General features: G+C 35.8%; 1 protein-coding gene across 6 annotated transcripts in view; it reads left to right on the forward strand.

Moving 5' to 3' along the window:
* COL4A5 (collagen type IV alpha 5 chain) overlaps positions 1–11,899 on the forward strand; it is a 256,477-nt gene extending 244,578 nt beyond the window's left edge. For 5 of the 6 annotated variants that reach the window (XM_019662459.1, XM_019662464.1, XM_019662462.1 and 2 more), the window contains 4 exons: positions 364–541; positions 2,234–2,348; positions 2,697–2,869; positions 10,622–11,899. In XM_019662459.1, coding sequence (XP_019518004.1) covers positions 364–541; positions 2,234–2,348; positions 2,697–2,869; positions 10,622–10,703 — 548 coding nt within the window. In that variant the 3' untranslated portion in view covers positions 10,704–11,899. The remainder of the gene's footprint in view (positions 1–363; positions 542–2,233; positions 2,349–2,696; positions 2,870–10,621) is intronic. The other variant, XM_019662461.1, reaches the window with a different exon arrangement.
* The last annotated feature ends 942 nt before the right edge of the window (positions 11,900–12,841 follow it).

Genomic DNA, 12,841 nt, shown 5'->3' on the forward strand with positions numbered 1-12,841 from the left:
TTATTGGGGAATTGGGGGGATGGGAACAGTGCTGGGGAGTTGGGGGAAGGGGAACAGACAAGTTGCTGTCGTTTTGTTCTTCAGTCTAGTTGTGGAGGAAGGTGTATCACCAGTTTAAAAACAGTGTTTGTGGAACAAAGAATGAGCTACCACAATAAATGTCTACACAAATTGTAAGATATATCCTGATTTAAAAATGTTAAAATATAAGTAAATGTACATTGTATGATTGAAGAATTAAAGTGTATTTGTTATCTAAGAAATGTGGGCAAGTTTTTCTTTGAAAGGTTGTTTGTGTTTTACAAGAAATGTAAGTATCATCATGATGCAGTCCTTCATCTTTTTCTTCCCAATTCTTCCTAGGAACAGCTGGCAGCTGCCTTCGTCGCTTCAGTACCATGCCTTTCATGTTCTGCAACATCAATAGTGTTTGCAACTTTGCTTCAAGAAATGACTATTCTTACTGGCTCTCCACCCCAGAGCCCATGCCAATGAGCATGGAGCCCCTGAAGGGCCAGAGCATCCAGCCATTCATTAGTCGGTGAGACATTGGTATAGCTTTGACTTTTACCAATCCCCAGTTATCAATAGTTTAGCTAGTCAGAAATAAGTCCAAAGCTAATAATCTGGTCCTACTCCTGAGTTAGGTAGAACAGACGTGCGTTTATAATAGTCAATTCAGTATTTAGTTTGATCCATGTTTATTGGTGGCCTGCGTTTGACCAAGCCCCATGATAGACATAGAGTAATAATATACAAAGAGCTTACAGTCTAGTCACTAGGCAAATATACGTAAATTTATCTAAAGTATGTCAACCTTGAGTTAAGTGCCATAATACATTCTAATAAAAATGTTATGAAAGCATAGGGAAAGGGATGTTTAATTCCAACTGGAGAGATCTGGGATAGCTATATGGAAGAAGTGCATTTTGAACTGGTTAGTCCATGATGAATGGAAAGGACTTGAGACATAGGCAGCTATTGAGGAAAATACATACTAGGCAGAGAACATGGGAGTGGGTACTAGATTGATGTGTTTAGAGTGTAGTTTGTAAAGGTTTGCATAGGAAGGAGAAATTGGATAGCTAGCTTAGACCCTGATGGTAAAAGGCTTTCCGTGACAGATTTTTAGTTTGTAATTTATTTATTATATAATGGAGAGCTCTGAAAAGTTTTTGAGCTTCATGTTAGAGAAGATTACAGAGCCATTCATGTGTAACATGAATTAAGAGGGGATATTCCTGAGATAGAGAGATCAGTTAGATTAAAGGTATTTCTGTAATCCGGGTAGGAGTACATTGGCACTCTCAGTGGGGGACATGTATCACGTTGATAAAATAAGGTAGGATTTGGCAGTTGATTATCTGTGGGAAGGAGGAAGTGATAGCTGAAGTTGAGGCATGAGTAACTAAGAGGAAGGTACCATTAATGGAGATATCCTAGAGTTTTACCACATTAGAACCTTAGTTTTTTTTTCTTTTGATTAGTGTTGAGTTTTTCAATTTATTATTTTAATTTTCAATTACAGTTGACATTCAATATTATTTTATATTAGTTTCAAGTGTACAACATAGTGGTTAGGCATTTACATGTTTTACGACATGATATTCCCATTTAGTCCAGTACCCATCTGACACCATACATAGTTATTACCATATTATTGTCTGTATACCCTATGCTATACTTTACATCCCTGTGAGTTAGAACCCTGTTTAACTTGATCTCCTAGGCATACTAGATATTGCCACTTTTATTCAGATCATGACTCAATTTATTTAGGAGTCCAGTTACCATAAAGGATGTGATTGGAAAGTCTAGTTAATTTGACATTGAATATAGAGGTTAACCCTAGACATTACTAAATGTCTACCTTCCAGTTTTGGGCACTTTGACAACAAACAGTATGTGCAATACACTAAGCCAAACTCTTAGAGCAATTATGGCATTGACTATAGCAAGTATGAATTTGAGGCATATTGGAAAATGTAAATGATATAGCAGTGATTCTGTAGTTTCTTGAAAAAAGCTTAGTTTTCATTTATAACTTCATTATGTACATTGGGAGACAGGGCTTATGAAAAAGCAATTCTCAAAGTGCATTTTCTCCTCCTTTCCTGAACACTGAAGACACCTTAATGGGCTTTTATACCAGGAAGGCTTCCAAAGAAGAGAGACTGCTATTTCCCACATACTCACTCTGTAGATTGTGTTCCCTCTCCATTTCCTTTACTAGATGTACAGTGTGCGAAGCTCCAGCCGTGGTGATTGCAGTTCACAGTCAGACCATCCAGATTCCTCGTTGTCCTCAGGGATGGGATTCTCTCTGGATTGGTTATTCCTTCATGATGGTAAGAAACACTTGCTTGTTTTTGTCATCATCATAGCTGACTATCCATCGTATCTACATTTCTTCTCAATATGAAGAATCCCAGTCATTTGCACAGTAGGAAACTTGACCTCAAATAGCTACTGTTCAAGCACTGTGTTCCCTCTCACACATTTTTCTAGAACATATTTATATTATCTTCTTGCTGCTTTTGTTAAGTACCCTTGGTGTGGACACTCTTCTCTTACTTCTGACCTTAGTTCCTTCACTGGATTTGAATTTTTGACCAATTTCATCACATATCTTTGGGTGTCCACTAAGGAATTATAGCACATGGGCATTGTGGCACATTTTTCCTTGTCTTTTCTAGCACACAAGTGCAGGGGCAGAGGGCTCAGGTCAAGCCCTGGCCTCCCCTGGTTCCTGCTTGGAAGAGTTTCGTTCAGCTCCCTTCATTGAATGCCATGGGCGGGGTACCTGCAACTATTATGCCAACTCCTACAGCTTTTGGCTGGCAACTGTAGATGTGTCAGACATGTTCAGGTAAGGTGCTTATGGCTTTAGTTTACTTTAGGCACTTAGGTTCCTTCAGAAATGCTAGGGAAAAGGGAGGCAATTCATGGATGGTTTATTACCAACAAATGTTAGGAGTTTAGTGGACTGTGTCCTTTATTTTTGCTTGTTCTCCTCATATACCTGACTCAGGTAATAAAAACACACTTAGCTAATAGGTACATGTGGTTTGAGATGACTTGGTGGTAATTCTTCAATAGCAAAACAGACAAAGCAAAGAAAGGTCACATGACCTGCACAATAACAAGTGAGCAGCTGTTCAGCTAGATTGAGGCCATCCCAGGAATTGAAGCTATAATCTGTGCTCCCCTGCTCAATCCAATGAACTCCTTTCCAAACATGTTTTCAAGCCTCTCATTTAAGCATTTAAATTAGTGAAACCACATATATCACCTTTACCTCAGGATACTTTGACCTAATGAATTGGTTTTTAGTTGGGTTTTTTCTTCAGTTTAAATTTGTTTTTATATTTTGCTTCTTTTGAATCATCATTACTTAATATTTTTAAATGAACACAGCTTAAAGATTTTATTTAACTTATTTTTTCATTCAAGAGATATTTTTTATTAAATTTATATAGGTTTCAAGTGTACGATTCTATAATACATCATCTATATATTGCATTGTGTGTGCACCACCCAGAGTCAGTTTTCCTTCCAACACCATATATTTGACCCCCTTTTCCCTCTTCTACCATCTCCTCTCCCCGCTTACCCTCTGGTAACCACTAAACTGTTGTCTATGTCTATGAGTTTTTGTTTGTTTGTTCGTCTTGTTCGTTTGTTGGTTTCAGTTTTATATCCCACAAGAAATTAAGTTATATGGTTCTGGATTTTTCTGTCTCACTTATTTTACTTGGCATGATAATCTCAAGATCCATCCATGTTGTTGCAAATGGAAGTATTTCATCTTTTCTTGTGGCCAAGTAATACTCCATTGTGTATATGTACCATACCTTCTTTATCCAATCATGTATTGAAGGACACTTTGGTTGTTTCCATGTCTTGGCTACCATGAATAGTGCTGCAATGAACATAGAGGTACATATATCTTTATGGATAAATGTTTTCAGATTTTGGGGGTAGATACCCAGCAGAGTGATTGCTGGGTTGTATGGCAATTCTATTCTTCATTTTGTGAAGAACCTTCATACTGTTTCCAAAGTAGCTGTACCAATTTGCATTCCCACCAACAGTGTATGAGGGTTCCTTTTTCTCCACAACATCTCCAAGACTTGTTATTACATGTCTTGTTAATAATAGCCATTCTACCAGGTGTGAGGTGGTATCTCATTGTGGTTTTGATTTGCAATAGCCAGTGAAGTTGAGCATTTTTTCATATATCTGTTGACCATTTGTATGTCTTCTTGGGAGAAGTTTCTGTTCATGTCCTCTGCCTGTGTTTTAATTGGGTTGTTTATTTTTTTATTGTTGAGCTGTATGAGTTCTTTGTATATTTTGGATATTAGCTCTTCATTGGAGATGTTTTTCACGAATATCTTCTCCCATTCGGTTGGTTGCCTGTTTGTTTTGTTGATGGTTTCTTTTGCTGTGCAGAAGCTTTTTGGTATGATATGGTCCAATTCATTTAGTTTAGCTTTTACTTCTCTTACCTTTGAGGTCAAATCCATAAAATCCTTTTTGAACCCAAGGTCCATAAGTTTAGTACCTCTGTTTTCTTTTATGTCGTTTATTGTTTCAGGTCTTAAGTTTAGGTCTTTGATCCATTTTGAGTTAATTTTGGTACACGGTGACAGACAGCAGTCTAGTTTCATTCTTTTGCATGTCGCTTTCCAATTTTCCCAGTACCACTTATTGAAGAGGCTGTCTTTTCTCCATTGTATGTTTTTGGCTCCTTTGTCAAAAATTATATATATATATATATATATATATATATATATATATATATATATATATGTTAATTTCTGAATTTTCAGTTCTATTCCATTGGTCTGTGTGTCTATTTTTCTGCCAATGCCATGCTGTTTTGATTATTATCACTTTGTAGTACAAGCTGAAGTCAGGGAGTATGATACATCCAGCCTTGTTCTTTTTTCTTAGGATTGCTTTGGCTATTTGGGGTCTTATCTGATTCCATACAAATCTGATGATTTTTCTGTTCTATTTCCTTAAAAAAATGTACTGGGGATTTTGATGGGGATTGCACTAAATTAGTATATTGCTTTGGATAATATGTCCATTTTAACTGTGTTGATTCTTCCAACCCATGAACATGGAATATGTTTCCATTTCTTTGTGTCCTGTATTTCTTTTAATAATGTATTGTAGTTTTCGGTGTATAGATCCTTCACATCCTGTGTTTATTCCCAAGTATTTCATTCTTTTTGTAGCAAATGGCAAAAGGAATTGTTTTTTTTTCATTTTTCTGAAATTTCCTTGTTAGTATATAGGAAAGCAATGGAATTTTGTACATTGATTTTTGTATCCTGCAGCTTTACTGTATTTGTTTATTGTTTCTAATAGCTTTTTGATGGAATCGTTGCAGTTTTCTATGTAAAGAATTATGTCATCTGCAGAAAGTGACAATTTAACTTCTTCATTCCCAATTTGGATGCCTTTTATTTCTTCCTCCCGCTTGATTCCTCTGGCTAGGACTTCCAATACTATGTTGAATAGCAGTGGTGACAGGAGGCATCCATGTCTTTTTCCTGATCTTAGAGGAAAAGCTTTCAGTTATTCACCATTAAGTATGATATTAGCTGAGGGTTTGTCATATATGGCCTTTATTATGTTGAGGTTTTTCCTTCTATACCCATTTTATTGAGTGTTTTAATCATAAACCGATGTTGTATCTTGTCAATGCTTTTTCTGCATCTATTGATATAATCATGTGATTTTTGTCCTTTATCTTGTTTATGTGGTGTATCACGTTGATCGATTTGCATATGTTGCACCATCCTTGTGCCCCTGGAATGAACCCCACTTGATCATGATATATAATCTTTTTTAATGTATTGTTGTATTTGATTTGCTAGTATTTTCTTTAGGATTTTTGCATCTCTGTTCATCAGAGATATTGGTCTGTATTCTTTTTTTGTGTGTGTTATCCTCACCAAGTTTTGGTATCAGGGTAATGTTGACCACATAAAATGAGTTAGAAAGTATTGCCTCTTCTTCAATTTCTTGGAAGAGTTTGAGGAAATGTATTAAATCATCTTTGAATGTTTGGGAGAATTCAGTAGTGCTGGACTTTTGCTTTTGGGGAAGTTTTGGACGATTGTTTCAATTTCCTTGCTGTTGATAGGCTTATTTAGATTTTTCACTTCTTCGTGATTCAATCTAGGAAGGCTATATGTTTCTAAGAACATGCCCATTTCTTCTAAGTTACTGAATTTGGTGGCATATAGTTCTTCAAAGTATTCTCACATGATCCTTTGTATTTCAGTGGAGCCCATGGTAACTTCTCTTTTATTTCTGATTTTGTTTATTTGTGTCTTTTCATTTTGGTGAGTTTATCCAAGGGTTTGTCAATTTTATTAATCTTTTCAAAGAACCAGCTCTCTTTTGCATTAATTGTTTTCTATTGTCTTTTTGTTCTCTATTTCATTTGGCTCTGCTCTGATTTTTATTATTTCCTTCTTTATGCTGACTTTGTGTTTCATTTGTTCTTCTTTTTCTAGTTCTTTAAGATGTAATGTTAGGTTGGTTATTTAGGAGTTTTCTTGATTCTTGAGATAAGCCTGTAATGATAAAATTTCCCTCTTAGCACTGCTTACACTTCATCTCAATAATTATGATGCAATGTATCTCCATTCTCATTTGATTCCATGTGTCTTCCTATCTCTCCTTTTATTTCTTCTTTGACCCAGTCATTCTTTAGTAGCATGTTCTTGAGTCTCCACATATTTGTGAGTTTTCCTGCTTTCCTTTCACAGTTGATCTCCAATTTCAAAGCCTTGTGATCAGAGAATATGCTTGGTATGACTTCAGTCTTCTTAAATTTGTTGAGGCTAGTTTTATGTCCCAACATATGGTCTATCCTTGAGAATCTTCCATGTGCACTAGAAAAGAATGTATGGTCTGGTGTTCTAGGATGAAATGCTCTGTAAATGTCAGTATTGTCCATTTGGCCTAATGTGTCATTTAAGGCTGATATTTTCTTATTGATTTTCTGTTTGAATGATCTATCCATTGCTGTCAATGGTGTGTTTAGGTTACCTACTATAATTGTGTTTTTGTCAGTTTCTGTGTTTAGTTCTGTTAGTAGTTGTTTTATATATTTTGATGCCCCCGGATTGGGAATGTATATATTGATAAGTATTATATCTTCTTGTTGTATTGTCCCCTTTATCATTATGAAATGTCCATCTTTGTCTCTTGTTACCTTTTTTATCGTGAAGTGTGTTTTTTTCTGATCAAAGTATGGCTATACCCAGTTTTCTCTGGATGCCATTTGTTTGGAGTATCGTTTTCTGCCTTTTCACTTTGAGTCTATATTTTTCCTTGTAGCTAAGATGTGTCTCTTGAAGACACCATCTTTGGATTTTTTTGTGTGTGTCAAATCTGCAACTCTGTGCCCTTTTATTGGTGAGTTCAGTCCATTTATATTTAGGGTGATTATTAATATTTGAGGATTTCCTATAGGCATTTTATCTTTTGTTTTCTGATAACTCAGTGTCTCCATAGTTTCTTTCCCATTTGTTTCTTTCTGTTATTTTATTTTCATGGTAGTCTGTTAATTTTTTCCCTGTGTTTCTTGTTTTTTATGTTATGTGTCTCAGTTCTGGATTTTTTCTTTTTTTGAGGGGTTACCATTTTGTTTATGTAAAAGAAAGTTTGATATATACAATAATCCTTTTTCTTCAGCATGCATCTTATCTTCATTCCCTTTTGTAAATTCAGACCTTTACCTCATCCCCTTTGTGTTTTTGTTGTCACAAATTATCCCTATTTATGGCATAAGCTCATTTCTAAGTTGCAGTAGTAAGTAGTCTTTTCTTTTTCTTTATATTTTTTTCTTCTTTACCCTTTATATTATATTTAAGTGTATAGCGCCCTATTCTATGTAGGGGTTGCCATTTCCTTTTTCTGTCTGTCTGTTAGTAATCTTACTCATAGTTTTGTATCATTTTGTCTTTTTGTTTCAAGTCAAATAGCTTCCTTCAATATTTCCTGTAATGCAGGCCTTGTGGTGCAAAATTCCCTCAGCTTCTTTATACCTCGGAAAACCTCTATTCCTCCTTCATATCTAAAGGTTAACTTTGCTGGATATATTATTTTGGCTGGTAATTTCTCTCTTTCAGTAGTTTGAATATTTGATTCCACTCCCTCTTAGCTTGTAGAGTTTTTGCTGAAAAATCTGATAACCTAATGGGCTTTCCTTTGTAGATTACTGTCTTCTTTTCCTTGGCTGCCTTGCAGATTTTTTCTTTGTCATTCATTTTTGACAGTTTCAATATAATGTGCCTTGGAGAAGGTCTTTTAGGTTCGAGATAATTAGGTGTTCTGTTTGTTTCTTGGATTTGAGGATCCAGTTCTTTCCACAGGTTTTGGAAGTTCTCATTGACTATTTGTTTGAATAAGCTCTCTGTGCCCTTCTCTCTGTCTTCTCCTTCTGGTATATCCATTATTCTTATATTGCTCTTTCTGATGGAGTCACATGGTTCTTGTAGAGTTCTTTCATTTCTTTTAAACCTCAAATTTCTCTCTTCTTCCATCTGTGTCATTTCCAGGTTTCCCTCTGGTCAGCTCTATTTTCTGAGTTTGCTATTTCATTCTTCAGCTCTTATGTTGATTTCTTCAGCTCCAGAATTCCTTTATCTTTTTTTTAATTTTCAGTCTCTGTGGTAAAGTATTCATTTTGCTAGTTGATTTTATTTCTGAGTTCATTAAACTGCCTATCTGTGTTTTCTTTCATCTCGTTGAGTTTTTTCAGAACTGCAATCTTGAATTCTCTGTCATTTAAGTCACATATGTCTTTAAGTTTATTTTCTGGATATTACATTTTCTTTCCAATCAGCCTTGTTACATTGGTTATTCAAAGTAATTGATGGATTATTTCTCTTCCTGGGCATCTACTGGAGTGAATTTTGCAGCAGGTTGACATGAAGAGTTCTTTCTTTTGTTTTCTAGTAGGTAATGCTGGAGTGTTTTATTTACTTTAGCTCTATTCCAGCTTCTTGAGGTGGGTGATTTCCTGGAGAAGTGGGTGTCTCCTCTGTGACCAGATCTCTTTTGTCTCAGGGCACCACCCCCATGGGAGGATGTGGTTGATGGGGTTCTGAGCTCCTGAAATCCCAGTGCTATCTCTGTAGTCAGATGCAAAGTTGTGTGCCACAGCAGCCCTGCATGCCCCAATGTGATCAGCCACAAAAGGTGGGGGCAGAGTTGGCTGGGAGAGGAAGTTGATATGTTTGTGGCTTTGTTTTCCTTTAAGTAATGGTGACTGCCAAACTAGAGCTGCCTCGCTCCAATATCCTCTCCCTTGTCACTGGTATTAGCCACAATGTGCTCCTCCACTTAGGAACTGTCTTTCTAGCTCTTAGGGCTATAGATATTGTGCTCTTTAACCTGAAACTGCTACCATTTTATTTTCTGGGACCCACTGGTAGCACTGGGAGCATGTAGGGAAGGCAAGCTCTGGGAGGGTGCAGGGAGGCAGCCAGGCTCTGGGCTTTCTTTTCTTCCTGTCATTGAGTGCTGTCAGACCACAGCTGCCACACTCTTGTACTGGTCTTTCCCCTGAGGTGTCTGCACAAGTCGCTGGGTTTAGCCATATTACCGTATTTCCCCATGTATAAGATGCACCTTAATTTTGGGGCCCGAAATTTGAAAAAAAAAAGTATTACATAAAGTTATTGAACTCAAGTTTTATTCATCATAAAATTCATACAACTTTTCATCACTGTCAAAACTCCCAACCATTAGCTTGTCCTCACCTGTGTCTGATGACAAATCACTGTCTTCATATATTGCCTCATCCTCAGTGGGAAATGCAAGTAAAAAAAAATCTACAACCACTGTATAAGATGCACACAGTTTTGAGACCCCACATTTTTCAAAAAAGGGTGCGTCTTATACATGGGGAAATATGGTCTATGCTGATCAGTCAAGCAGGAATACTTGCGTCCACAGAGAGTGCACCTGCAATTTGAATTCTCCCCTCTCCTGGGACTGCAGTGAGCTCTGGGTTGCATCTGTTGCCCCCATCTCTGCACTTCTTACTCCCTTCTTTCCCTGTTTTCCCTGATTTGCCACCATCAGATGTTTCCATGTGCAGATCTCTCAGATGTGCTTGTGTGTTGCACGGGGTTGCTTGTTGAATTATAGCTCTTAAACTTGTTGTAACTTCAAGGGGAGAGATCACCGGGGACTCCTCCCACTGTTTTAGTTTCTGATGTCACCTCTTAATATTTTCCTTACATATTATCTTTATGCATTTCTTATGTATTATACGTTATCCTTTATTCATCATCACTTGCCCAGATCCCCCTCATTTTAGGACTATTATAACAATGTAGAAGAAAAAGAAAGGGAGAGACAAATAGACAAAGGTAATAGTGGAGTGGAGAAGAGTCACAAAAATACTTACCAGTAATGGCTCTTTAGGCCATACCAGTCACTGCACTAGATCACGTTGCTCAAACGTTAACCGTTCAGTCATCAGAAACACAAAAAGAAGGTTTGGATGTGAATTTGAACCAATAGTAGAATTGAAATACCAGAAAAGATTAATCTGATTGTCTTGTTTCTTATTTCCCAGCAAACCTCAGTCAGAAACACTGAAGGCAGGAGACTTGAGGACACGTATTAGCCGATGTCAAGTGTGCATGAAGAGGACATAACATTTTGAAGAATTCCTTGTTTTTAAATGTGATATATACATATATATATATATATATATATATATATATATATATATATGAAATCCCCAAGATGCAATGTCTCACGCTCCCCAACTTTACCACTGCTGCCACCAATGGTGCTATTATATATGACCAAGAGAATATGCTGACTAGTTACCATGAAGATTCATATGTACCTCAGCAATGTGCCAGAGCAAGGTCGCTATTATTTTTCTATGAAAAAAATAAGGAAATGCATTTACTTTTGGGTCCAGAATGACTTTCTCCAAGGATTATGAAATGAAGATTATATATTTTACCCAGTAACTAAAACGGCACGTTAAAAATTCAATTAAGAGAAGAATCACACTGAGTAAAATAAAAGACTGCAGTTTGGGGCAAGAATTATTTTTCATGGTGCTACTAATCCTACTACATCCCAGGTTTTTAATATAAAAGTGTTAAGCTTATTTTGCTGTGTAAGTAAAGAATGTGTATATTGTGTAAACAGTCTTTTAGCTCAAAATGTTGACTCATTTAGTTGTGACCTGACATGAGTCAATCTTTACAGAAAATGTAGGAAAACCTAGAATACAGACAAGATTTTATATCTATGTTTATCAAAGAGAGAGAATTTATATTATTGCATCAAGTTACTACTGAGAATAAATTTATTTTGAGTTTTATCCCCTAAGTTTTTATTTGATTTTTTAAATATAGGCCATTTTTAGTCACTTTAATCATAATTTTAAATGTTTATGTTACATACCAAATTATGATACCTAATGGAGCAATTTGTCTTCTGCTATATTTTCCAAGACACTTTTTAATACCAGATTCCTACAGTTTCAATGTTTCTTACGTATTGTTTTTGTTCATCCCTGACCAAACAAAGTTCTCCCAAATAATGTTGAAAAACAAAAAATATACAAAAAAAATTTATGATTATTTTCCCTGTGCTTCTTATGTAAGAATTATTGTCCTGTGGTCTCTGCTTGTACAAGAACTGGGAAGACAATATTTGGTTAGTCTTGTCTCTTCAATTGCAAAGCCAATTGATGTTTCTTATTCATTTTTATTCTAAACATTTTATTATAAATAGTCACAGAATACCTTATTTCCCTAGCTGTCATCTTCTCACTTAATGTTTTTTAACTCACCAATATCAATTTAATTAAAGATATCATCTGTTGTAAGGATGGTTTGTTGTGTATCTCTTCAGCCTATGTGGCAAAAATCTGCTCATTTACAGATAGGCTACATAACTGCACATCAACAAGTAATCCCTTCTCAGAGAATCATTTAGAGCAATTCCAAACCAAAAGAGGTTACTACAAACTTCGATCATTCCGATTGCTGCTAGAAAACATACAGTAATATAAACTTTTTTCAATGAAGAAAACAATCCATTGTAAGGTATTTTTGAGATAATAAATGTATTAATATCATTGTGTTGATGGATGGAAAGGAAGCAGAAGTACTTTCTATTTGGGGAATAATTCATTAATAATGTTTAAGGCAGAGTAGTGAGTCATAATGAACACATGTAGCTCTCTAAAATAGTTGAGAAGTTGCTAAAAGTAAGAGGCATTAAAAACCTGTATAATAAAATTTATGTTATAAATAAAGGATAAAACAACCTAGACTATTCTGAGAATTTTAGGTCCTAATATGAACTCATGTAAAATCTAAAGCTTAGAGTTTGTAGTAGTAAAAGTTAAGTTCTAAACAACTGTAATTACCTAATAATACTATTGATTTCAAAGACAGCCAGTTGCAAATTCTTTATTTTCCCATGTAACCATGTGCATGAAAACACTAATGGATAATTGTAAGTGAAATTGCCATATTACATCCCACAGATTTTTCTACATGCTGTCCACTCAAAGGTTCCTCCTTGAGTTGCAGTAACAAACACTAATTCCAGAGATTTTGCTATTTGTTGCTTTCCCTTTCATTTTTATTTGGTTGAAAACCTTGGTTCAAAAAGGACCTCATACGTTTTAATACTGGCCTGTGCAGCTGATCTATGTGGCTCTTAAAACCCCTAACTATCCCCAGCCCTGCTTTGTTGTTTAAAGTTTGTGAACCCAGCCACTCCAGGACCTTAATGTTGTTTACCCTCCCTTGCCACTGAA

The sequence above is a fragment of the Hipposideros armiger genome, unplaced genomic scaffold (genome assembly GCF_001890085.2).
Source record: "Hipposideros armiger isolate ML-2016 unplaced genomic scaffold, ASM189008v1 scaffold_377, whole genome shotgun sequence".
Lineage (NCBI taxonomy): Eukaryota > Metazoa > Chordata > Mammalia > Chiroptera > Hipposideridae > Hipposideros > Hipposideros armiger.